This window comes from Eleutherodactylus coqui, chromosome 5 (assembly GCF_035609145.1).
Source record: "Eleutherodactylus coqui strain aEleCoq1 chromosome 5, aEleCoq1.hap1, whole genome shotgun sequence".
Taxonomy (NCBI): Eukaryota; Metazoa; Chordata; class Amphibia; order Anura; family Eleutherodactylidae; genus Eleutherodactylus; species Eleutherodactylus coqui.
This window is the reverse complement of record NC_089841.1, coordinates 47,678,643-47,705,589: the sequence shown is the minus strand read 5'-3', so window position 1 is coordinate 47,705,589 and position 26,947 is coordinate 47,678,643. Positions and strand designations below refer to the sequence as shown.

At 46.4% G+C, this 26,947-nt stretch overlaps 1 protein-coding gene across 3 annotated transcripts; it reads right to left on the bottom strand.

The window, feature by feature from the left end:
- On the bottom strand, window positions 1-26,947 carry AMACR (alpha-methylacyl-CoA racemase). 3 transcript variants are annotated; one of them, XM_066602466.1, is made up of 6 exons: window positions 26,905-26,947; window positions 21,163-21,411; window positions 19,800-19,943; window positions 18,567-18,727; window positions 12,214-12,400; window positions 1-536 (listed from the first exon to the last, which is right to left on the bottom strand). In XM_066602466.1, exons 2-6 carry the CDS (start codon window positions 21,407-21,409, stop codon window positions 127-129), a joined length of 1,149 nt encoding a protein of 382 aa, XP_066458563.1. In that variant the 5' UTR covers window positions 21,410-21,411; window positions 26,905-26,947; the 3' UTR covers window positions 1-126. The 3 variants fall into 3 exon arrangements, with proteins under 3 accessions (XP_066458563.1, XP_066458565.1, XP_066458564.1); XM_066602468.1 differs by lacking the exon at window positions 26,905-26,947 and adding an exon at window positions 26,042-26,063; XM_066602467.1 differs by lacking the exon at window positions 26,905-26,947 and adding an exon at window positions 23,295-23,330.

Genomic DNA, 26,947 nt, shown 5'->3' with positions numbered 1-26,947 from the left:
AAAAAAATACAGATTTTAATATTTTTTGAAAATCAAAATAGATTTTTTGGTATTTTTACAAACATTAAACAGAAATGAGTCAAGTATTACATCTAAATTATACGGTCTGTCCAGGGACACGGAGGTTTATAACTGCGACTTCGGGTTATTGCATGTAATTACTCCAGAAGACTGAAGAGCAGAAATTTCTTTAACATTAAAACCATATTCAGTGAGCACTTCATATGTGTGTTCTCCGATGAAAGGATCCCTGCTGGATGAAGGAGCTGCGGGGGTCCTGGAAAGAAGTGGGGCAGGCCGCGGACTCACCTCCCCTTCATCATCCCACAAGAAAGATCCTCGCTGTCTATTGTGCTCATGCATTGTAACATTGTCAAAGGATAAGACCGGCGTCACGCATGCATCAGTGCCATCAAAGATCTGACACCACTGCTCCTGCGTCTTCTCCAAAAACTTTTCAGCAAACTGCTTTTTCATTTCGGGCCAATCGGAAAAACTCATCTGATTGGGAAGGTCGGAGGATTCAAGATCAAGTCCTGTGGGGGAGAAGATGAGGATACGGTCATTAACATCAGTTATGGATGATATTATATTTACTCATGTAGTCTATGGAAAATGTCCTAAAAAAGAAGGCAACAAACAGTCCTATCCTGGATCACCACCGATCAGCAGAGCAAAGGGTCACAGGACCCTGTTGTCATAGCTTAACTCCATTAAAGCGGATAGAGCCGAGTTGCAATACCACACACAACCTGTAGACTGGTGTGTTGCTGTTTTTGGAACAAAGCAGGCAAGTTATTCTAATCCTGGACAATCCCTTTAAAACATAACCCATGAGATTCCTTATTTGGTTAGGCCCATTATGGAGAGCACACAGTATGAATATGCAGTCATGATTAGGACAGTACTAGTAATTATTCGGAAATGATATTACCAGTGTTTCTGGTGGCGCAATGCAGCTCTGCTACATGCACGACACACACACAGCACTGCTACATACATTGTTCATTCCATACAACAGCGATCACAAGCAACACACAATGGAGATGAAGGACCTCTGATGATATCACCGTCATGCTCCGCCCCAGTCACATGATGGTGACACTCATCCTGAGTGAAAGACTTACATGCTCCGCCCCTGATCACAGGATGGTGACGTCATCAAAGGCCATTTATCACCAGTGAGGGAGTTACATGCTCTACTCTTTATCACATGACAGTGATGTCATCACAGGTCCTGCATCCTTCTGCAGATTACAGGTGGACTACAAACCCCTGCGGCCTCAGTTGCTATGCAATACTAACGAACACCTAGCTGGACAGCAGTCGTGCGCCTACAAGACCTGTGATGATCTCACCCTAATGTGATCAGGGGCAGAGCATGTAAGTCACTCACAAACCCACTCACTCACGCACGGACAGGTCGTCATCAGTATTTTGATAGATGGTACTGCCATCAGGGGCCCGGGCTAGAAAGGACACTGGTTGACACAGCTTGGAAAAGGTGTTCCAAATTTAAAGTTTTGATGATCTATCCTCAGGTCATCGTCCTGCATAGCGAACACCCACCGATACACTATTGATTACCTATCCTAATCCTAGAAAATAACTTTAACCCCTTCCATGTGCCCCAGTTCATTGGTTAATTCAGTGCTCAGCCTCCATGTCCCAGGAGCTCGCGTGCTCCAGGCGGCAGCTCTACCTGCTAAGCTATCCAGGCCTTTGGATAGCTTCCCTGCTCAACCTTGTCCACATTTTCTGCTCCTGATTCAGTTTCCTGTTTGGCTCCACCCAGTTATCCAAGATTGGACCTCCTATAAAAGCCTGGCCCTTAAACTTTTTCATTGCGTTATTATCTGTCCTCTAAGCCTATGGTGAAGCTCCACCACCTCCGTATTGAAATGGATATTCCCATGTACCGACCCCTGGCTTCCTCAGATTACGCTTACTGCCTTCTCCTTTGTACTGCAACTGACCCCTCTGTGTACCGACCTCTGGCTTTCCTTGACAACGCTACCCGCTTGCACCGGTCACCATAAGAGGCTCCCAACCTGCACTTCATTGCTACACCATGACTGAGGCAGGAGACCTTAGAGCCCATTTGGCTTTTGAACATGCCTTCAGTACTGATCAGATGGAAGAGAATATGAGAGCCAAATACCGTCAGCCTGGCATATGGCACCACAAAGCAACTACCAGCAATTTGCATACATATATACACTGGTTGCTTACAGCAATGGTACTTACTTCCGTGTCAGTCATCATCTCCCCACTACCGCCACTGAGAATTACAATGTTTTCTACTATTATACTAACCATTCTGCTTTGCCCTATCCCACTCTAAGGACTCGCTACTTTATCTGGTTGCCAATAGCAATGCAGCTACTTACTTCATTGTTTGATACCAACACTGCAGCTTCATCTCCCCACTACCACCACTGGTTACATCTCTCCTCCCTATTCTACTGACTGCAGTGCTGCCTCTCACAACTCTAAGGTTTTGCTATTCTGCCTCACTTCTGCCATTGATGGGTGCAGACTTCAGTGCACTATTTGCCATATCTGCCTTGGTGCTCGAGCTCCTTGTCCATACTTACCACATGCCCCTGTGGACAGAAGGTGAAGGAAAGCTTTCACTCTCTTCCTTCACCTCCTTTAGGACTCTATACACTTTTGGTGGGTCTATATGGTCATGACCTCTAGCCGTACCGGGGTGGGGGCTTAATTTTTACAATGGCTTCTGTACTCGAAAATTCAAAAACTACAGATCCAAAAATATTTGCATAAGTTGCATGTGTACTATCAGATATGTGATATGACCTTGTCAGGATAATACTTCTTCTTATGAATGTGCTCCATGTGATCACTGAGAAACAGTAAAACTCATTCACGTCTATCAGCGGACCGGACCCCCCACGCCACAAACTCATTCCTTTTACTTTAACCACTTCAGGACCACTGAATGACTATAAATGTCCTGCATTCCAGAACTCTGTATATGGAGCAGACTCGGCTCCATACCTGGTGACATATCAGCTGTTTCTGATTGCAGTAGGTAACAGCAGCCATCGGAGTTAGTTCTTATTGCAGCACTTAAAGGGGTTTTCCAGGAAGAATACTATTGATGACCTATCCTTCAAATAGGTCATCAATAGTTGATCAGCTGGGATCAGTCACTCGGGACCCTGACCAATCACTTGAGAGGGCGCATGCTGTCAGCTCCACAAATACACAGAGGTTGGAAAGGAAGTCTCTGCGCTGACCTCTGTGTAGATGCCAGCACTTGTAATTGCAGGCACTGTTTTCGTTGATTTCAATGAGAGCCTTGCCTGCAGTTACAAGCGCTGGCCACTACACAGAGGTTGGCTGATCCTCCTGCTAAACAGCTAGCAGGAGGATCAGCCCTTCCCAAATCCCATCGGCACCCCACAAAGCGTGATAGAAGGGTGTTGATGGGCTAATATGGCAGCCCGGAGCCTACTGAAGGCTCTCATGGCTGCCATGCATAGATTCAAAATTGGGTTGACAGGCAACATCAAAAAATCGCTATATACTGCAATATAAAAGTATCGCAGTATATAGTACAAGCGATAATTGCAAGATTGAGTCCTCTGTGAGGATTAAATAAAAGTGTTTAAAACAATGTAAAAAAAATTTACATACATTAGATGGTAGCATTAAAAAAATATAACTTGTCCTGCAAAAAACAAGTAGACAAGCTGTATTTTGGCTCTCAGTGGAAAAATTAAAAGGTTATGGCTCTTGGAAGGCGGGGACGAAAAAGCGAAAATAGAGAAAATTGAAAAATCTCTGGTACTGAAGTGGTTAAGAATATCCTGTCAGATGAAATGTGTGTAATGCTGTTCACAGGCGAGCGGCTCAGATCCTAGAAGGAAAAAGTTTAAAGTCTTCTTCATGCAACAGTTAAGTAGAACAACAAAAAGGTACCTAGTAATTCTGGCGGCTCGGCGGGTACGCCGCTACAAAGCAATCTAATATGTAGTGTTCCAGTTAGATAACGATGAAGCGGATGTATTAACTTCACACTGACATGGAATTATTCCATTGACACACAAAGTGGATTTATTGCTGCAAAACAGGAAAATAATTTCTCTGCTTATGTTCAACACAATCGGATACCGGGCAGAAAATGATTGAGACTCTAAATGCAGGTAGGAAGATCAAATCCGGAAATTAGTGATGCCCAGCGGTTACTGCGCCAACATCAAATGCAGGAAAATTACTGACAAATTAATACAATGAAGAGAAGGAGGAAAAAAAACTGCTCTACCCAGGACTCACCATGTCCTCCATGCAGGTCACTTCAGGACAAGGCTGCATGATGAGCAACATTAGCCCTGGTGGCCCAGTGGTTAGCTCTGTGGGGCCGCACCGTGGGGTCAAGTGTGACAAGGAGCAACACAAGCTGGATCTGAGTACTTAGATTTTCCACAGCTATTCTATAGTTGTTTTCGTACGTCTGATGGAGATTTTGGAGCCTCCATCAGAGACTGGAATCTTGATATACATTGAATGGCCACTTGAATAAAGACTCTCATCTAGTAGAGCGTCGGAACTTATTTGGCCTTCAGAACCGCAGCAATTCGTAGATTCCACTAGGTGATTAAATTGTTCTGCAAGAATATTGGCGGACAGGAAGCTTATGGTAGTTGCTGCAGATTAGATGGAGGTGCTGACATGTTCATGAAGGGGTCATCGGTTCATGCTGCTTGCACCAAATTCTGACCTCCCTTCAGCACCGGTCAACAGAAATCTGGATCCAACTGACCAGCTGATGTTTCTCAGGGATACAATTTTTGTGGTCTTTTTCCCCCTGGAGTCTCGCTTTTCTGCCTCTAGACACAATGGCGCTGGAACTGGTCATCCGCTGTTATAGCCCATCCGTGCTAAGGAATGTGAACAGTGCCTAATTTCTTTCTAAATCAATGTTATCAGGCTTCAAATTGATCATATGGAGAGAGGTATCCAACTCCAGCCCTCAAGCGCCCCAAACAGGTCATGATTTGAACTACAGTATACAGAACTGTGCTCCCTTGCCCACACTGCCCTGGTTTTACCACACATTTGTATGGCTTTATCTCTACTCATTTCTTGCACCATGCATATTCACTGTATGTTGAAGCAGTTTTTGGCTTGTTGAAGGCACTTGAAGAAAGCTTTATGAGGGCTCGTTCACATGAGGGAATTTGCGCACCTAAGTTAGCCGCGCAAAAAAGCGCAACTATTAGAACCAATGGTTTCCTATGGAAACATTTAGACAAAGGAATTTTGGGCACACAAAAAAAACCAAAAAAAAACCAATTGTACCTAAAATAAAATAAATTAATTAATTAATTAATAAAAAAAAAATCAATGACTCAAATTCAACAAATGAAATTCCCTGCTTTGCGAAAATATAGGTCTTGACTAGAGATGAGCGAGCATACTAGCTAAGGGCAATTACTCGAGCGAGCATTGCCCTTAGCGAGTACCTGCCCGCTCGGAAGAAAAGGTTCGGCTACCGGCGCGGGTAAGCGGTGAGTTGCGGGAGTGAACAGGGGGGAGCGGGGGGTGAGAGGGAGAGAGAGATCTCCCCTCCGCCCCCCCCCCCCCCCGCTCTCCCCCGCCGGCACTCGAATCTTTTCTTCCGAGCGGGCAGGTACTCGCTAAGGACAATTCTCGCTCGAGTAATTGCACTTAGCGAGCATGCTCACTCATCTCTAGTCTTGACCTATCTTTGGTGCGCAAAATGCAGGAGTGTCCATAGACTCCTATGGGAGCTAGAAAAAAAGGGAGGGGGGGAGTAGTGAGATTAGCAGCTTTAGCTAAGCATTGCCATTGTTTAGCTAACACTGCTAAACAATGGCACTGGCAGGGAGAGGGAGTTTGTGAAACAATGCCAGAGGGAGAAGGAGTCAAATTAGCAGTGACCAGTGCTGATAAGGAATGTCACATGGGTGTATGTAGTGAGTTGAAGGTTTTGTGCTCTCTCTCTCTCTCAACAACGCATTTTTTTCAGCAACACGTTGCACCTGATCGTGTGAATGGGCGACCTTAACGCTAATTAGGCTCAGGATTTGATTGTGGAAAATCATCCATTCACGCTTTTTGTACGGCTATCTTCTGCGCGGTTTTCACACGATGTGAATGAGCCCATAGACAGATCGAGAAATCATAAAATAATGTGGATGCATATTAAATACTCCCTAGGTGGGTGCCTACCACTGATCCTAGGCTCTGAAATTACAGTTGCAAAAAAGTAAGTGAACCCTTTGGAATTCATAAAGTCACAATTATAGACAATCACCATGTAACTAAACTAATAACACAAAACGTTGTGCTGCTCATGTCTTTTATTGCGTACACTGAGTAATACTCACAGTATAGGCAGCAAAAGTAAGAGAACCTCTGTGCTAATGACTTCTCCAAGGGGAAATTGGCAGAAGAGCTTTTATTTAAGGAGAAGAAATTGAAAGTGTGAGGTTCAAAGGTGCCTTGCTCATTAATAAAGGCACACAAAGCCTGGTTACTGACAAATCTGTTCTCAAGAAAGATTGGTTATTGTGATTGGTGCCTCAATGTAAACAACTTCCAGAATCTGTTATAGAAACACATGAGGTTGGACAAAGGCTACGAAAACTAAAGACCTGGGTGTACATCAATATATGGTTATTATCTATAGATGGCAAACATTCAGGACTCTTCTAATCTCCCTAGAAGTGTCCTGTTATATCATTCCAAGAGCACAACCAGCAACCTTGAAAGAGGCGAGAAAGAACCTAAAGGGAACAAAAAAAAAAAAAAACACCTGCAGAATACTCTATAGACTTCAGAAACCTCTGTTCATGTATCCAATATTAGAGGAACACTGACCACGAATGGTGATCATGGAAGAGAACATCACGAAGGAAGCTGCTGCTGTCGAAGGAAAAAAAACAAAAACAAACCTTGTGGCCAATCTAAAGTTTGCCCAAGACCAACTGGATGCTCCACAATGCTTCTGGGAAAATGTTATACGAATAGATGAGACAAAAGTGGGACTTTTTAGCACAAATACAGAATACTATATTTGGTGGAGAAAAGAACACAGCACACCAACACCAAGAGCAACACGGGCTGGGGCCCTGATGGAGGCAGCACCACGGGCTGGGGCCCTGGTGGAGGCAGCACCACGGGCTGGGGCCCTGGTGGAGGCAGCACCACGGGCTGGGGCCCTGGTGGAGGCAGCACCACGGGCTGGGGCCCTGGTGGAGGCAGCAACACGGGCTGGGGCCCTGGTGGAGGCAGCAACAGGGGCTGGGGCCCTGGTGGAGGCAGCAACAGGGGCTGGGGCCCAGGGGGAGGCAGCAACAGGGGCTGGGGCTCTGGTGGAGGCAGCAACAGGGGCTGGGGCTCTGGTGGAGGCAGCAACAGGGGCTGGGGCTCTGGTGGAGGCAGCAACAGGGGCTGGGGCTCTGGTGGAGGCAGCAACAGGGGCTGGGGCTCTGGTGGAGGCAGCAACAGGGGCTGGGGCTCTGGTGGAGGCAGCAACAGGGGCTGGGGCTCTGGTGGAGGCAGCAACAGGGGCTGGGGCCCTGGTGGAGGCAGCAACAGGGGCTGGGGCTCTGGTGGAGGCAGCAACAGGGGCTGGGGCCCTGGTGGAGGCAGCAACAGGGGCTGGGGCCCTGGTGGAGGCAGCACCACGGGCTGGGGCCCTGGTGGAGGCAGCACCAGGGGCTGGGGCCCTGGTGGAGGCAGCACCACGGGCTGGGGCCCTGGTGGAGGCAGCACCACGGGCTGGGGCCCTGGTGGAGGCAGCACCACGGGCTGGGGCCCTGGTGGAGGCAGCACCACGGGCTGGGGCCCTGGTGGAGGCAGCACCACGGGCTGGGGCTCTGGTGGAGGCAGCACCACGGGCTGGGGCTCTGGTGGAGGCAGCACCACGGGCTGGGGCTCTGGTGGAGGCAGCACCACGGGCTGGGGCTCTGGTGGAGGCAGCAACAGGGGCTGGGGCTCTGGTGGAGGCAGCAACAGGGGCTGGGGCTCTGGTGGAGGCAGCAACAGGGGCTGGGGCTCTGGTGGAGGCAGCAACAGGGGCTGGGGCTCTGGTGGAGGCAGCAACAGGGGCTGGGGCTCTGGTGGAGGCAGCAACAGGGGCTGGGGCTCTGGTGGAGGCAGCAACAGGGGCTGGGGCTCTGGTGGAGGCAGCAACAGGGGCTGGGGCTCTGGTGGAGGCAGCAACAGGGGCTGGGGCTCTGGTGGAGGCAGCAACAGGGGCTGGGGCTCTGGTGGAGGCAGCAACAGGGGCTGGGGCTCTGGTGGAGGCAGCAACAGGGGCTGGGGCTCTGGTGGAGGCAGCAACAGGGGCTGGGGCTCTGGTGGAGGCAGCAACAGGGGCTGGGGCTCTGGTGGAGGCAGCAACAGGGGCTGGGGCTCTGGTGGAGGCAGCAACAGGGGCTGGGGCTCTGGTGGAGGTAAGTGCGCCACACCATACAGAAATGCAACCCCTACTGGCTTTTTGCATGCTACTAGGGGGTATATGGTGATTGAGCCTGTCCTACAATATCAGGTGGTGCGTTTTCAGCTTCCTTTTCTGTGAGTTATGCCTTTCTACATTTTTTCTCTCACCTCTGTGAGTTTAATCATTGAGGGAACAATGACTTCTAAAGTGTTTTTGGAATGGTTGCCTTTGGGCAATTTTGTAGCAAATCCTTTGTGTAACTGCAATTTTACCCTCTGCAATGAAAACATGGTTTCCTAAAATCTGCGCAAAACCCCTTTCACTAGCACCGTACCATACTTTGTTGCAGATTTGCACAGTAAATCACATCTGCACACATCTTAACAAGCAATACAGAGATACAAACCCTGCCGCCCGACGTGGCAACATGAAGAATGTCACTTCTACAAGTAGAGAGGTTAAAGCTGAAGACAACACAATGCCTGTCACTGGGTGCATCTACATTATCAGCACCGATCACTGATGTGAACAGAAAAGAAAGCGCTCCGATGTTTACTTACCGGATGACAATCAGGCAGCGCAATGGTAAATACCCGAGATGAGCGAGTGCCTGATGTCACGGCTCCCCTGCACCAACCCCTTGTCACTCATTACTGAACTCTAGCTAAAAGTCAGCTAATGTCATTTACTGTAACCTGGCTGACATATTATACAAAGGTCCTTATCTCCTGCTGTCAGGGGAGGGGTGATAATCTATAATTCATGCCAGAAAGTTCAATTTCACTGATACTCGCTGCAATCTGCTCAAAGTCCTGGACTGTGCCCCCTCTGCATACCCAACCGTGTAGTCGGAGATTCTCATCTAATACTAACGCCCATGTTCATTAATTTGTTTATGCCAATTTCTGGAGTTAAATGTGCATCCTGAGGTTTGTCAAATCTGACACCCTTTTGACATGGGTAAAATATGCCATTATTAGTAAATAAGGCCTTAGGCTCCATTCAGATTATGTGTAGTGCAGCCACGTTCGGGGAGACCTCGTCATTGGGTGGAAAGCAGCCCAGGAAGGTAACTGCAGTCATTGAGGCCAAAGGCGGCCCAACACTGTACTGAAAAATGGGAATCAAATTGACTTTCATCATCGGCTATGTGTGCCCAAAAACTTTTGTCAATATAGTTTATAATTGGGTACCATCAGGTCTCTACAGGGAATACAGTATTTTTGCCTCTACAGGCAGGACTATTCTTGTTGTCAAAAATATTAGAACCCCCGATAGAAAGGAAAAAAACTCAGATGTGAAGTTGCAGCATAATATACTAGGTACACTTGCTAGGCATGTGAGAAGTATATGCCTATTCCTTTCTCCACCATAAATACTAGAGCATAAATACTGCTCACAAAGATATTACGGCATACGGACGTCATGGAGGGTCTGAACTCAGTGGATATGACCTAGGAAGCTGCAGGCTCTGGGCTCAGTGGACATGACCTAGGGAGCTGCAGGCTCTGGGCACAGTGGACATGACCTAGGAAGCTGCAGGCTCTGGGCACAGTGGACATGACCTAGGAAGCTGCAGGTTCTGGGCTCGGTGGACATGACCTAGGAAGCTGCAGGTTCTGGGCTCGGTGGACATGACCTAGGAAGCTGCAGGTTCTGGGCTCGGTGGACATGACCTAGGAAGCTGCAGGTTCTGGGCTCGGTGGACATGACCTAGGAAGCTGCAGGTTCTGGGCTCGGTGGACATGACCTAGGAAGCTGCAGGTTCTGGGCTCGGTGGACATGACCTAGGAAGCTGCAGGTTCTGGGCTCGGTGGACATGACCTAGGAAGCTGCAGGTTCTGTGCTCGGTGGCCATGACCTAGGAAGCTGCAGGTTCTGTGCTCGGTGGCCATGACCTAGGAAGCTGCAGGTTCTGGGCTCGGTGGACATGACCTAGGAAGCTGCAGGTTCTGGGCTCGGTGGACATGACCTAGGAAGCTGCAGGTTCTGGGCTCGGTGGACATGACCTAGGAAGCTGCAGGTTCTGGGCTCGGTGGACATGACCTAGGAAGCTGCAGGTTCTGGGCTCGGTGGACATGACCTAGGAAGCTGCAGGTTCTGGGCTCGGTGGACATGACCTAGGAAGCTGCAGGTTCTGGGCTCGGTGGACATGACCTAGGAAGCTGCAGGTTCTGGGCTCGGTGGACATGACCTAGGAAGCTGCAGGTTCTGGGCTCGGTGGACATGACCTAGGAAGCTGCAGGTTCTGGGCTCGGTGAACATGACCTAGGAAGCTGCAGGTTTTGGGCTCGGTGGACATGACCTAGGAAGCTGCAGGCTCTGGGCTCAATGGACATGACCTAGGAAGCTGCAGGCTCTGGGCTCAGTGGACATGACCTAGGAAGCTGCAGGCTCTGGGCTCAGTGGACATGACCTAGGAAGCTGCAGGCTCTGGGCTCAGTGGACATGACCTAGGAAGCTGCAGGCTCTGGGCTCAGTGGACATGACCTAGGAAGCTGCAGGCTCTGGGCTCAGTATATGCTACCTCTGAAGCTGAAAGCTCCAATCTTGGCGAGTTAATGATTATAAATTTGTCTGTTTTTGCTGAGCCACCTTTTTTACATCATGAATGGCTCTTTAATACATTGCTGTTCATATAGTCCTCTCACCCTTGTACTCTATCCTCATACTATAGAGAGGAGGGCAGAATAGTGGACAGCCACAACTTTTACAATGGAGGAGGGAGAGGGAGATGAGTGATTTCTCACTACAGATTATGTGTGAATTTGGCGCGGCCTCTACAAGTGTCTGGCGCAGCTCTCTGCAGTCTCACACTGTCTTTGGTTTCATCCACTTAGTGCTTTCCTGTACAGCTCCTCGTCGCTGCCCATACAGCTGAGGTAAAAGAGGCTTTTAGATAAGAGCCTGTAGTTCACCTACAAAACCCGACTCTTTTGCGACTGACCCATCAGTTACCTGTGAAGCTGCAAGCTCTGAGCTAGGTGGGTGCCTCCCGCGAAGCTGCAAGTTCTGAGCTAGGTGGGTGCCTCCCACGAAGCTGCAAGCTCTGAGCTAGGTGGGTTCCTCCCGTGAAGCTGCAAGCTCTGAGCTAGGTGGGTGCCTCCCATGAAGCTGAAAGCTCTGAGCTAGGTGGGTGCCTCCCGTGAAGCTGCAAGCTCTGAGCTAGGTGGGTGCCTCCCGCAAAGCTGCAAGCTCTGAGCTAGGTGGGTGCCTCCCGTGAAGCTGCAAGCTCTGAGCTAGGTGGGTGCCTCCCACAAAACAGCAAACTCTGAGCTAGGTGGGTACCTCCCGTGAAGCTGCAAGCTCTGAGCTAGGTGGGTGCCTCCCGTGAAGCTGCAAGCTCTGAGCTAGGTGGGTGCCTCCCGTGAAGTTGCAAGCTCTGAGCTAGGTGGGTTTTAGCTGATAACTTCCCTCTTCCCCTTCCTTCTCTCAATGTGTGCATCTCTTCTATCTTTTGAATTTCTGAAAGACAATAGAGTCCAAAAGTAGCTCCGAGATGTATAACCTGCTGTGTACATATATCACTTGCATGTTTTGCTCAGAGATGTTTCTACAGTGCTCATCAGTAGGTGAACAAGAAGCAGTAAAGAAACACATGACTGAAGGATCAGACTAGACACAGGGGATATATGCAGTCTGTAACCACGGAGCACTAGTTGCACTAACCTCCAGCACAATGGTCTGCATAAGAGCTGCAGACAAAAATCACTAAGATACTTTTTTATCAAGTCTGTTTGGAAAGTTCACAATCATAGGTTGTAATAACTTACCCTTCAAGAGTTCTTTATAGAATTGAGGCTCAAGAGCGCCCACTGCCATGTACTTTCCATCCGCAGTCAGGTATGTGGTATAGAATGGCGCTCCACCATCCAACAAGTTCTCACCTCGAGGTCTACTCCACAATCCCAAACTCTGTGACTTCCACACAAATGACCCCAGATATGCAGCACCTTCAACCTGAAGATGTAGTGATGGAAAGGCGATTAATGGAAGTGAAGTACAGAATCACTATTTTATTAACAGGCTTGCCCAGAATTAGAAAAACATAGTTGCTTAATGGCAAAAACGGCGCCACACCTCTCCATGGGTTAAAGGGGTTGTCCCGCGGCAGCAAGTGGGTCTATACACTTCTGTATGGCCATATTAATGCACTTTGTAATGTACATTGTGCATTAATTATGAGCCATACAGAAGTTATAAGAAGTTTTTCACTTACCTGCTCCGTTGCTAGCGTCCTCGTTTCCATGGAGCCCGTCTAATTTTCGGCGTCTAATGGCCAAATTAGACGCGCTTGCGCAGTCCGGGTCTTCTTCTTTTCTCAATGGGGCCGCTCGTGCAGGATGCCGGCTCCGTGTAGCTCCGCCCCGTCACGTGCCGATTCCAGCCAATCAGGAGGCTGGAATCGGCAATGGACCGCACAGAAGCCCTGCGGTCCACCGAGGGAGAAGATCCCTGCGGCCATCTTCAGCCGGTAAGTAAGAAGTCACCGGAGCGCGGGGATTCAGGTAAGCGCTGTGCGGTGTTCTTTTTTAACCCCTGCATCGGGGTTGTCTCGCGCCGAACGGGGGGGGGGGGGGGGGGGGGCGGTTGAAAAAAACAAAACCCGTTTCGGCGCGGGACAACCCCTTTAAGTCTGCTATTGCAGCTCAACCTGTGGAATGGCGTGGCACAGTTTCTGGAAGAAAGCAGGGACATTTTTCTAATCCTGTGCAAACCCTTTATAATAATACTAATTTGGACATATAGACATATCAGGAGAACGGAGGGTAAAGATACCAATGTCGGACAATGCTGGCACACGTGCGGTAGGGGATCTAGGTTGAACTAGGTGGACATATGTCTTTTTTCAGCCTAAAATGCTATGTTACTACTGATGGACTATCCTATTGTGGTAACTGGTGGGGTTCCCAGGGGTCAGACTCCCATTAATCAGACACCTATCACTGATGTTGTGGATAGGTGATCAATTAAAATCTTGGGACAACCCCTTTAAAAGGGTTTATGAAATGTTTCATTGATGGGTCAACATAGGCTACCTATATATAAGTGGTGAGCGGTCTAACCATCAGGACATAGGAGCTGTGGTGCTCATTGGGAAAGCCATGTACCCTTCACTGTATCTGGCACAGTGCCATCTAGAAGTAGATGGCTGTGCCTGGTACTGCAGTTCGGCCTTGTTTACTTGAATTGTTGGAGGGTCTTTTTATAAATTGGCGGAGGGTACTTTTCCAGCTTGACTTGGTGTGTAGATAGAGAAGTGCTGTAAATAAAGTACTTCTCACCGAGGACTCTTCACCTTCACACGTATGCTCGTTATGTAAATAATTGCGCAATTGATTACATCTCATCAGTTTACTAATGAGCAGTAACGATGTGGATATATTATTAATGAGCGCACTGCCTCTGTTGTCAGGCAGTCTGTGCCACCTGAAACACCGAATAAATTAACAAGGTCTCATGTCTCTATAAGTGGAAGATCGATCCCAGATTCCTGCGCTGCAATGATTAAATTAGTTCTAAACAAATAACTTGCTGACGGTTTATGGTTCTAAATGGACGAAATAATCTCCACCAAGACATCGGTGTTCTTATTTATTAAGTCTGTAAGTCTTTTTTTTTTTAGACTCATACAAATATGTCACAAGGTGTGAGCGGGGCTTCCGGACGGTGCCTGGAGTGTTGTGTCCGGAGTATGGCTCTGCTCCGGGTAAGACACAGGCTCTCGCAGAGCCAAAGAGAAGCCATGCCCCCTCTATGATGTGGGCGGTGATGTGACTAGCGCATAACCGGACCTGAAGACCAGGGCTAGCTCTGCCTCCTGTGTGATGTGGCCATGCGTCAGAAGAGGAAGGGGCCCGTTATACGCGTCGGGAGGCACCATCTCAAGTAGTTTTGGTGCAGCATAGTAGACAGATCAAGTAGCGGAGGCCACCTTTTGAAAGACAGAGTGATGATGGACACATCCCCATGCTGGGAAGCGACCAGTAGCATAGTGAGTAACCAGTGAAGACCAGAAAATCATGGCCCAGTGATCATAGGGCAGTGAGTAAAGCCCCACTGTGGCTGCCGCCATAGTGGGTGAAGTACAAGGGCGCAGGGACAGGGGCCCAAAGTGAGCAGCGTGGGACTTAGTATCCCCATATAAGGCTGAATAAAGGCCAGGAGTAAAAGCCGATTCAGTGGCTGCTGCACCAATGGAGGTAGGTGGGCCCAGTAGACAAAATAAAGGCCATGGATGACTGCACAGCCTGGCCTGGAACAGGACAAGCACGGAAGCACTGTGATGCATGTCATGGAGCAGCTCAAACTGAGCTTCCATGACAGATGTGCTAAGTTCACCAGAGCTGAGCAGTGGGAAGAGTGAGCAGATGTAGCCGGCATCGTGGTTATAACCCTGAAGAGCATCAAGCCATCCATTCAGTTCTGCCTGGGTCGCGTTCGCTTAGAGTTTGGTTCAGCGAGTACCCAAAGTTCTGGTGGTTCATCGTGGCCACGTCTGCTTAAGAAAAAAAAAAAGAATGATGAAGGGGAAAGGGGAAAAAAAAGGAAAAAGAAGAACAATGAAAGGGCAAGAGAGAAAAAAAAAGGAAAAAGAAGAACGATGAAGGGGAAAGAGAGAAAAAAAAGAAAAAGAACAACGATGAAGGGGAAAGAGAAAAAAATGGAAAAAGAACAACGATGAAGGGGAAAGAGAAAAAAAAGGAAAAAGAACAACGATGAAGGAGAAAGGGAGGAAAAAAAAACAACGATGAAGGGGAAAGAGAGGAAAAAAAAGGACAAAGAAGAACGATTAGGGGAAAGAGAAAAAAGATGAAGAACGACAAGGAAAATAAAGAGAAGAAAAAAGGGAAAGAAATAGAAAAATGGAAAATGAAGAAGGAAAAAAAAAAGGAAAGAAAGAATAAAAAAAGAAGAATGAAAATTAATCTTTTAACTTTTTTCCTTGTTGTTCTTCATTAACCTTGTCTAAAAAAACTGCTCAAAAGGTACTTAAATACCCCCCTAGTTGACCTTCGAGTGTTATACGGGGCTTTTACGACCCTTAGACAGGGTTATACGCTTGGGGGGTATTGGTGAAGTTCCGGTTCAGTTTCAACCAATTCAGGCCAAAATTATGTCTTGCTGAAATTTGGCGAATTGGCCAAAACAAACCTTTCAAAAGTTGGTGATCTATCTAGAATAACGCCCCTGTAGCAGGGAAGCCCCCTTGAGACTAAATACTGGGAAGAAACAGAGACTGTATCTCTTCAGGCGGCAAGCTCATATAAAGAGACTGTCTGTATGGTGGTGCGCATCCCGAGTGTTATTATGATTATACTGTTCAGGACTGATAGGCAACATTTAAGGTTGCTTTTTTTGTGCCGATGTCCCTCTGATCCATGGTTTTTAATCATCCAAGATGGCTGCCATAATCTTCTCACTAGCGAATACACAATGTGCTCTTCTATCTGATTGGCTTCACTGCATGACAAACACAGCTCTGCTACACCTGTTCTACTTTGTTTCGGTGTGACAAGTCTTACGATCCTGTAGTGAATAACCAACTCTAAAACCACATAAGCAACAACAAAAGAAAGAAAGTCTGTCTGCTCTGTGCAAATATCAGCCGCTCGCAGGATCTGGACTTTACTGTAACCCGCTATAACAATAGTGAATGTCAGTGGAGGGCGGTCTGTGGGGAGAGCCAGAGGCAAACACCGGTACTGCAGGACCGGATCAATTAACTGTTTAATATACCCTGACAGCGAGCATGAGCTATGGCATGAAATAAGTTATTGGCTATGATGGAAACGGTAGTGCTTGTGATAGGATTAGTCGCTCTGCTATGGATTTGTTACAAATCTCAATCCTGTCTGTGATGAGTGCCGTCTGGTTGTACAGGAACGACTAGAATAAATCTATACCGCAATGTAGTGTATAACCAGCACGATAAAAAGGCAGCTGTCCCCTTTAAGAGCCACACTGCAAACCCCTACGTTATAATCCAAGGGCACTGTAATCCCAAGTATCAACCAACATCCAGTCCACAGGAAAGACCTGCGCCAGTCATTACCCAAGATTGACCTGCCAGCTGCTGCTGTAATTACAGATGGAGCAGAGCTGAATGCACCATTTTCCCTCGTTGGGTGCGGCACGGTGACAGCACTTCCACTTAGGTGGTTTATATGCAGTCCTATGTAAACCCACATTTCATATGGCATTATGCAGAATGACAAGTTCATCTTAATAACCAACATAAGTGCACAAAACTAGGATCTGCTACATGACAAACTCAGCTCTACTACTTTTGGTAGCAATATGCTAGATAATTTACTGTATGTGTTGTGATCATGAAGAACTTTGAGTCTTTTCTTAGTAAATATAATCCACCATTGTGCAGTAATATAGTGTAGTGAATAAAGATGTAGCAGAGCCATGCTTCGGCTCTAGGAGTCTTTTGCTTAACCCCTTAAGGACATTGCCTATTTTCGACATAAGGATGCAACGATTTGGGGGGGATTTTCATCTCCGCTTTTCCAAAGTCATCAAAATACTAACAACCACCTGTTTGTGAGTGAGTGTGTGAGTTACGTCATGTGATCAGTCACCGGGGCTCTTAACTACGCCCCTGATCACATGATGGTGACGTCCTCACAGGTCCTTCATCCCTGTACAGAATATAGGCAGACTACATTCCCTACAAACCCCCGTGGCCTCAGTTGCTAAGGAATACCAATGACCACCTGTCTGTAAGTGCGTGACTGTGTGAGATAAATGTGAAGATGCCATTTTCATGGGATCAATCACTGGGGCTCTGAGCTGTCCCTGATCACGATGGTGACGTCATCACAGGTCCTTCATCCCTGTGATCCCCTATAAATCCCCATGGCCTCAGTTGCTATGGTTACAGCAGTACTCAGTCTGCCAGTTTGTAGCTGGTTGTGAGAAAGCAGGACACCTGTGTGGAGACTCCAATAAATGACACCTTACAAATGTCCACATACATAGCTGGCGGTGCATACTGACCAACAACATTGAAGCATAGTCCTTCACCGCTATCTTCACATCTCCTGAACGTGATTTCATGTCATCTCAAGTGCCAATGCCGCCAACACCAGTCCAGCCTTCATCTAATCGTCAACAGTTGTCCAGTGTTGAAACAAACCGTTGCTGTTGTGCAAATATGTCACCACAGAGGGTTAGACGCTGCCCTGTAGCTAATGCAGCTTACATGACACAGCGACAAGCCACGGCGCATTATGAAGATGCAGCCACAGGGGACAGTGATCTCCTTTATACGCATAAGCAGCACAGTGCATGCGCAGGATTTCCATAGACGCTGGGAGGACCTGGTGGGCAACTAATGGTGCAAGGTGGAGGTGTTTATGCGGATACAAATGCCATTAAAGGCTCATTCATACTGGTGTGTGCAATTTCGGTCAGTGTGTATGTGTATGTTGCATGTGTGCGCTTTTTACATTCGTAGCTCATCCATATTTACTGTGTTTTTTATGCACGCACAAAAAAAGCAAGAAGGTCCAATGGATGTCACTTTTTCCCCACTATGGCCTGGCAACATGTGTAAAAAAACGCAGTGAATACACATGCAGCTGCATATTTATGTCATCCCATAAACTTTAATGGGCAATTTAAGCCCGAAATTCAGACCAAAGTAGGACCAAAAAAAACCAAAAACACACATCTGAATACACCAATGCAAATCAATGGTGCTGTCTGTATTACATGTGTAAAAAATACGGATGTAATACGGACTGAAAATATGTCGGTGTGAATGGGCCCTAACTCCATCACCATCCGAAATATTAGAAGTTATATACTATCCCACCTCAGACCTGCAAGTTTTTGGATATCAACCCAGGTTCTCCCTACAGAACAATTAATGCTATGATGAACCCCTTCATCACTCTAAAGGTCTCCACAACGGGCATCTATAGATTGTAAACGCCTCTCTGACATTTCTGCTTTTGCCCCTGATTATTGCCTCTGAGGGACCAAAAATGATCTGACACTGTATAAGATACTAGCTGAAGATCCAGAAAAAGTAGTTAAGTGTGCACGGGGGACACTGTGTTCTGGGGCCCCATGATTGCTAATTATATGGCTGGAGGCCGGGCATACTTACCATACTTGAATCAATGACTTGCCCTTTCCCCGATCTTGTACGTTCAAAGAGAGACATGACAATCCCCAGCGCACAGATGTAACTGCCGCCGGCAAAGTCAGCAAGAAGGTTCAGCGGGAAGGCCGGGTTCTCATTGTTTTTTCCAAGTCTAGACAGCAAACCTAGAAAATAACAAGAAAGTCCATTTACGGCATCATATCCATTCTGTAATCTACTATTTTATGTTACACATATCTTAACAATTTTTGATGATTTTTTTCCTTAATGACATGATCAAAAATTCTAAAAATCCTGCAGTTCTCACACTGACCACTAGGTCTAATAATAGTCTGCCATTTCTTGTTCTATTTCTCAGCAGTCATTTCATTACCATCACAAGCAGGATTATAATGAGAAGTGACACCTACATATAAATAACACAGAATCCACTATTCACAATAGTTGGTCACATCTCACCTCCTCCCCTCCCTGCATACTGACCATTAAGCCTAATAACAGTCAGACACTTCCTGATATGTAGAGATCACTTCTCAGCCATCATCTCACTAAAACAGGCAGGATCACAAAGACATGTAACATCTAATTGTAGATAACACAGGATCCACCATTCATAATAGGTGATAGTCACAGCTCACCTCCTCCCCGCCCTCTACACTCTTCCATAGAAGTTAATGAGTCCTCTCCTATATATTGTGTGAACGGCCCATGAGGCTGCTGTAAAGCATCTTTCTAAATGCTGTTAACTGCAGCTCAGGAACATGGTCACTCCCATAGTCATATACAGGCAATAGAATAAAGAAACAATAAAACCAGACTAGAAAGAAGAGTTATCAGTATCCGGTTTTAATTAGCGAAAAAAATGCATTCCCTTTAAGGTTATGTTATTCTTTCTGCCCAGTCGAGCAGGAACAGCTAATAGTGATCTAAGCTGATAAGTATGTATTTTTCTATGTATCCCATTAGTACACACCATGCGTGGCGAGCCCATAATAATCACCGTCCATTAATGCGCTATTATGTATTCAGACATTCCGCGTCCTTTCACATGACCTTTAGTCTAATTATTGTCAAAATGCATGAAATACAAGAGAAAAACATTTTTTCTTGTAGCAGTGGAGAAAAGTACTAACTGTGTGTTCACCTGTAAGTGGCAGCTTGTGAAGGGTTAATGATAGGCATTATAATAACCCCCACCATTGCTAGGAGCGGTGTAGCTGACATCTATGTACTTACCTGAGATGGAGATATAATTAATGTCGTGCCCCGCTGACTTTGCGTATTTCCCGGACTGTCCAAATCCAGTCAGCCGCGCGTATACAAGTTGTGGGTTCTCCTTTAGTATAACCTCAGGCCCGAGACCCAAACCTTCCATGACCCCTGCGAACCAGAGCAGATATACAGTACATGTGAGAGTCTAAATGCTCTACAAATCTCCTATAGGCTGCCATGGTGCTAATCATATGAATTGCGCCATAAAAAAAAAAATCGCAGCATGTTCTATCTTGGTGCGTATTATGCGCACATACATGCCAAGATAGTGCGTGGTGATTGGCGGCACACAGTAAGTACGCAATATCATTGCATGCAGCACGCAGCAAATTACGTCTGACTCAGCCCGGCCTACCTATTATTTTTCCTAATAATTTTTTTTTCGGACCCCCAGAGGACCCCCATGGGACTTGATTGTTTATACAGCATAATGTAATACCATAGTATCACATCATACCATATTCTGGCAGGTACACCATGATAGGCAATTAGTCATGGCAGCCCTGGGAGCCTTCAAATGGCCCCAGGCAGCCATTGCAACTTTGCGATCTAATCACAGTGGAGGGAAGGGGGGAAACAGCTTGGGACCCCCAAACACCGATTGGGGCATTTAAATGCAGCTGTCAAAACTTATAAGCATGAGCGCTGATTGCATCTGGTGATGATGAGTGTCATCCTGCGTCGTGAAGGGGTTAAGACTGATTCATTGCCCGCGGATCACGCTCTGCAAAGTGTTGCTATGGAAAGCACAGCATCGGCGTCTACGCGTGGAGAATTATAGCGATTCTCTGCTCGCGGGATTTAAATCACGGCATGCTGTGATTCTCCGCGGTGAGCCTATCTATCAGATCTATTTACATGCAACAGTTATTGCTCAAAAGTCATCGTTTAAAAGAATTTTGACTGATAATCTTTGTGTATAAATGGGCCTCAAATCCCAAAGAAGTGAATGGAGTAGAGGCCATGTATGTGCACCACCTCTCCATTCACCAGGGGCACTGGGGGTTGCACCATACTCATGATTCCTGGAAGTCGGACCACCATTGATCACCCATCCAGTGGATAGGTCAAAAATGTTTTTGGTGGCATCCACTTCCCACCCCATCTTACCTATCTCCCCCTCCCCACCCCTCCCCTTAACTTGTTAAAACTTTACTTAACATTGTTCAACCAAGATATTATTCAACTATTCCTCTGCAATAAGACAACTGTTGACTCATTGTATGCTTCTTCTTGAATAAAATGAAGAATGAATTTAAAAAAAAATGTTTTTGGTGGGATAACCCATTTAAATACAATGCTTGGATCTGTCATTGCCATAACTCACCATGTCGGAAAGGCTCAATGAGGACATCGGACTGCTTACACAACGTCTTCAGGACGCCAACCCCTTCTGGGCTCTTCAGATTCAAAGCTATAGATCTTTTACCCCGCGCCATAGTGTCGGTTGAATACGTAGTATTAGTTTTATCCACACGAATGACTTTGGCCCCAAAGTCAGCAAGTATCATTCCACAGAAGGGCGCAGGGGCCAATCCCGCCAATTCCAGCACTCGGACTCCAGCCAACGCCATTACTGCCAAATAAGGAACAGAATGATGAGTGTTGGGCGTTGTGGAATCAATCAAGTGATCGATGTCTTCATGGCTGTATCACGTACAACCTTATAATTAATGCTGAGGGGGAGTGTGTGTGTGTGTGTGTGGGGGGGGGGGGGGGGGTGAGTGTGTGGGGGAGGGGGGTTGTCATTATGAAATCACCACAAAGGATCGCCAGACAATAACTGCGAAGATAAAATTTGCAGTAATGCCATTAGAAGAACCAAATCAAACGTCGAATTCATCGTCCAATGCAATGAATTCACGGAGTGATCATTTACCAGGTTTATGTCAAATCCACCATTTACAGTAATAATTACTTAACCAATAAAGAGGAGCAGGGATTTAACCCCTTAAGGATACCCACCCCCTCCATTTTTGCTTTTTCCTCCCCACATTTAAAAAATCATAACTGTTCTATTTATCCATCCACGTCGTTGTATGAGGGCTCGTTTTTTTGCGGGACGAGTTGTATTTTTCAATCGGCCTATGTCATGTATCATATAAGGTACTGAAAAACTTTTGAAAAATTCAGTGCAGTGAAATAAAAAAAAAAACAGTGCAATTCCGCCATCTTTACAGCGCACACATTGCAGCATAAATGACCTGATAACTTTATTCTGTGGGTCAGTACAATTACTACAGTACCAAATTTATATAGTTTTTTTTTTGCTGCACTACTTTATATATATATATATATATATATATATATATATATATATATATATATATAAAAACGAAAGTCCTCACTGACTGACTGACTCACTGACTGACTCGCCACTAATTCTCCAACTTCCTGATGTCATAGAAACATGAATTTTGGCACAAGCATAGATTTTGTCCAAAATAGGAAACGTAAAGGGGTCCTAACTCGATTATTAAATTCTAGCGCAAAAGAATTAACGTCCAAATTTTATGTACCTAATCTAATTCTCTCACTTCCTGATGTCATTTTATATAAAGGAAACGTCGCATGGTTGCCTCCACGTGGTGTTTCCTGGGTAACGCAGAGAACCATGCAAAATGGTGAACATATTTTTTTCCGGTATCTCTAAAGTAACCACGACTTCATAAGATTTTCCGTGTGCACACCAGATAAACACCACCAAATTAACTCGAGCGAAGCCAGGTATATCAGCTAGTATATATATATATATAATCTTTGGAAAAATAATAATTTTTTTGCCGCTATCTTCTGACAACCAACTTTTTTACTTTCCTTCGACATACTTCTGTGGGGGCTCATTTTTTGCCTGACATCCTGTAGTTTCTATTGGTTCCATTTTGGAGTTCGTATGACTTTTTAATCGCTTTTCATTACGTCTTTTCTTTGCAAAGGGAAGACCAAAAAAGTGCAATTCTGATGTTGTTACACGGGCCAATAATCAGCTTAAATGAAAGCTCATAAGAAAACTTACCCCAATCATTGACGCGTATAAACAAGGCAGTGTTCGCCTGCCAGTGGATCGCATCTTTTATGCACCCCAAAAAAAAACGTTTTCCAGCTGCACATCACTCTGTATAAACAAGGGTTCTGCTGCAGACATCATGCAAACTGTTTGGGGCCCAAACAATAATATTAACAGTCGCTCTTCATACAGTTTGCATTAGTCCGTGTAAAGGCTCTTTAAACAAGCGCCAATTAACTTGTTTATTGGTCAATCGGGCACGAAATCCCCCCGCTTCCCCCCCCCACACACACACACACACACACTCCGGCTTATAGAGGGAAGTCACAAGCGAGGGTCTGCCCTTTATGATGTCCACGCCTTAGCAGGGCATATGGGATTGCGGAGGGAGAATGCACCATGAGAGTCGCCATAAGTCCCCTGTATTCTCGTACTTCTGCGTTGGTAGTTACCTTGCTTCCCCGCAGGTCGGAGCAATAAGTGAACTTTGCATCTGCTCTCCGGATATTCTAGGATGCAACAATTAATGATTAACACCATTCAAAGAGGAAAACTGTCCCAATATTGCAGACTCCGGACTTGTTCACACGGGCGACATTCTTGCGTGAGTTATGTGCAATGCGCACAAAACACACACGGATATGAAATCTAATTTTTTTCATGGATTCATTCACACAAGTGTGAGACGGTGACCGGCAAGGTGCTGGAGGGCAGGTATATTTCGCCTAGGATGCTCTCCTATGCTGCTTTGGGGAGCGCTTGGGCAGATACGTGCCACCGAGCAGCCTGGGCTCGGTGGAGGAAGCCGGCAGTATAGTGTTAGTAGCATTAAGCTACTAACACGTTGTAGTAAGTAAGTGGCTCCAAGCCGCATAATCCGGGCCGGCTTTTCCTGGAGTGACCAAAGCGAAGGGTGGGATGGTCACTCCCACGTACCAGGTGGGGCTGGTACCAGGCCTTATAAAGCCTGGGCCTACAGGGCCAGGAGGAGAGCTGAGACCTTTGCAGGTCTGAGAGTCCTGGCTGGCTGTGTGCAGGAGCCATTTGTTTACCAGTACGTAGACAGGGACGCTACATGTTTAGTAAGTGCTCAGACGAGCAGGATTTACGTTATGTTGCCTGATGTTAAGGTCTGTATTTTGCTTTTGTTTGCTTGGAAATGAACCCAGGCAATGCCTGGACTAAAGACTTTATCCTATGTGTCACTGTCTCTGACTGCTTATGCCCAGGTTGCTACCGATCCTAAACGCTAATCCCTCACACAAGCAATTATTTTCCTCGGAACACGTTCTATCTCGGAACGCCTCGCCCATTGTTTTTAATGTGACCTTCAAAGACATTGCACGGCACCCGCATACCACGTGAAGTCAATGGGAAACTCTTGCGATTCTTCCACACGTGAGCTTTGCAATTTCACAGAAGCGATGCGATTTTTAACGAAAAACGCTTCACATCGCTGTGAAAACTGCACATGAGCAAGCGTGAGGTCAGACCTGGTTCCTCAGCCCGAAATCATGTGAATGTAGCCTGTTGGGGGTTTTCGCTTTCACCATGAGGATCGGCCATTGATGTGTGATCGGTGGAGGTCTGACACCAAAGACACCCATAAATCAGAAAAACAAAGGGGTCCCCTCGCTGCAGAGACTGATGCAGTGTTACCATGGTTGGGTGCTAATTGTTCGGAGTCCATTAGGCTGCCTTGTCCACGGCCGTGATGGAATATCGCTAGCGATATTCCGTGGGGGGGAGGAGGAGGGAGAATTGACAGGCTCATCGCAGCGACCTATCTGACAGATAGGCTCACCGCGGAGAATCGTGGCAAATTGCATCATGCCGCGATTTGAATCCCGACTGCGGAGAATCGCTATGATTCTCTGATCGTGGGCGTCGCGGCTGCGCTTTCCATAGTTAAGTCTATGGGATACATTCACTGTGTTACCCGCGGCCGTATTATCGCCGTGGATAACGCAGTGACGTATCGCCCGGGGACAGGAGGCCTACAGGTATATACCCGCATATTGGTAATACTGTGACACATACGATAACCGCACCATTGCTGCAGCAATAAAATGTAACAAATAGATTTCATTTACATGAGGCCTTATTATTCCAAACCGCATCCATAATTGTGGAAAAAGCGCAAAAACTTGAATGTAAGGTGTTATTCACATGGGTGGGAGCGTGGATTCAGGGTTTCCTAGGGGGCTTTCTCTTTCTGCCATTATACAATGGCGCCATCTGCTGTCTAGAGCCAGTACTGCGGTATGTGACATGCCGGAGAGGCCCCCCCGACAACAGAGTGGCCACTAATATACAGTAAGAATACCCTGCCGGACGTCTTTCGACATCAGAAGCTGTACAGCCTTCAATCAGAATGTCTTTAGACGTCAGACAGTGGATTGGAAAGGGTTAAATATACTGAAGGACCCATTGTTTTGATGCGCAAATACGCATGTTTCTTGTACTGGTTCATTCCTTCCATTTCCTATTTCAGAGCACAAAAACGCATAAAAATAGTACATGCTCCGTATTTTTTCAGTCACATGAGAAGTGCGCAGATACAAAAGAACGCATTGAAATCAATGGTTTCTATTCACTCTGTATTACGCAGGTAGAAAATACGCACTTAATAAATGGTGCACAAATACCCGTGCGAAATAGCCTGAAGTTTGGACATACAATTATGGCTATGTAAAACTAAGCCGTAAATTCAGGGGCGGCCGCTGAAAATGAGCCCAGAACCACACCGGTATGAAAGCTAAGAGAAAATCTGTCTTTGTTGCCCCTAGCAACCAATCACAGCGCAGCTTTCATGTCTTATGCTGCTGAGGTAAAATGATAGCTGCGCTGTGATTGGTTGCTATGAGCAACACACTGTTATGAAAGCAGTCTAGGAAATTTTTCTTGCCCATAGCAACCAATCACAGCGCAGCTTTCATGTGTCCCCCCCCCCCCGTCTTGTAAGCGCTGCGGAATACGTTGGCGCTATACAAATAAAGATTATTTATTATCAATCAGTGTGTTTTTGTGTCTCGCGCACAAGTGAACATGGAGAAAAAAAACAAAACGCCTTTCCCCATGTTCATAAAAGAAAAAAAATCTAAATTAAAAAAATATATATTATGATGAACGCCATCAGAAAAAAAAATTCGAAGTAACGATCCGCGCCACCATATAACAAATAATGGAAGTAACTCACCTGGTGCACAGCGGGGTTCCCGTAAACCGTTAAATCAGAAAAAAATATATATAAATGTCTGCGCTTTTCCAAGCAAAAATGTATTAAAAAGCGATCAAGAAGTGCTGTGTACTGCAAAACTGTATCCATACAAACTACGGGACGTCCTGCATAAGACGAGCCCCCGCGCAATTGTTGGCAGGAACATCAAAAAGGTATGGCGGCAGAAAATGTTTTATTTATGTAGTACAGAAAAAAAAACACTATAAATTTTGTAATCGCACCGACCCATTGAATAGTTTTTGCTCCAGTGTGTACGCCGTAAAAATCAGAGCTCCCTCCTCCCCCCAAAGAGGGCAGAATTGGGAGGAAGGGGGGGGGGGGGGTAATTTCACTTCACTCAGAAAGTTTTAAAAGTTTTTCTGGACATTACATAGTGAAAAATCTAACTCGTCCTGCAAGAAACAACCGCCAGACGTCTGCGATGATGGAGAAATAACAGAGCTATGATTTTTTTTTTCTAAGTGGGGAGGAAAAACCCAAAATGGAAAACAGTAGACACATACTGAAGGAGTTAAAGCACAGAAGACCTGACGTATGCCCGGGGTGTGCAGCTCCTTAGTATTAGGCCCCTGCAGAAGGCGGTGACCCTCCATGTATAATTATAAGGTAGGGCGGCGATGCCAGCAGGACATTCACCGTCCCTGTCTACAGTGCCGAATATAATCCTGGTGCAGCCATGTGTCAGTGTTTACTGCCTGCTGACCCCTGTACACACAGCAGAGCTCAGCACCCCCACCCTCTATATACCGTATGTATATAGAAGAGCTCTGCTGCATGCATATACATCAGCACACAGAGCATATACAGTATATCTGCAGTACCTGCACTGCCCCCAGCTCTCCTCCTCCTTGCTGAAACTTCCTG

Bases quoted from the DNA above. Each gene is read 5' to 3' on its own strand.
- AMACR (XM_066602466.1), bottom strand. From the start codon at position 21,409: ATGGCGTTGGCTGGAGTCCGAGTGCTGGAATTGGCGGGATTGGCCCCT. The intron at 18,728-19,799 runs GTAAGTACATAG...GTTATTTTCTAG, and splicing joins TAATTATATCTCCATCTCAG to GTTTGCTGTCTAGACTTGGA. The intron at 12,401-18,566 runs GTAAGTATGCCC...CTACATCTTCAG, and splicing joins AAGTCATTGATTCAAGTATG to GTTGAAGGTGCTGCATATCT.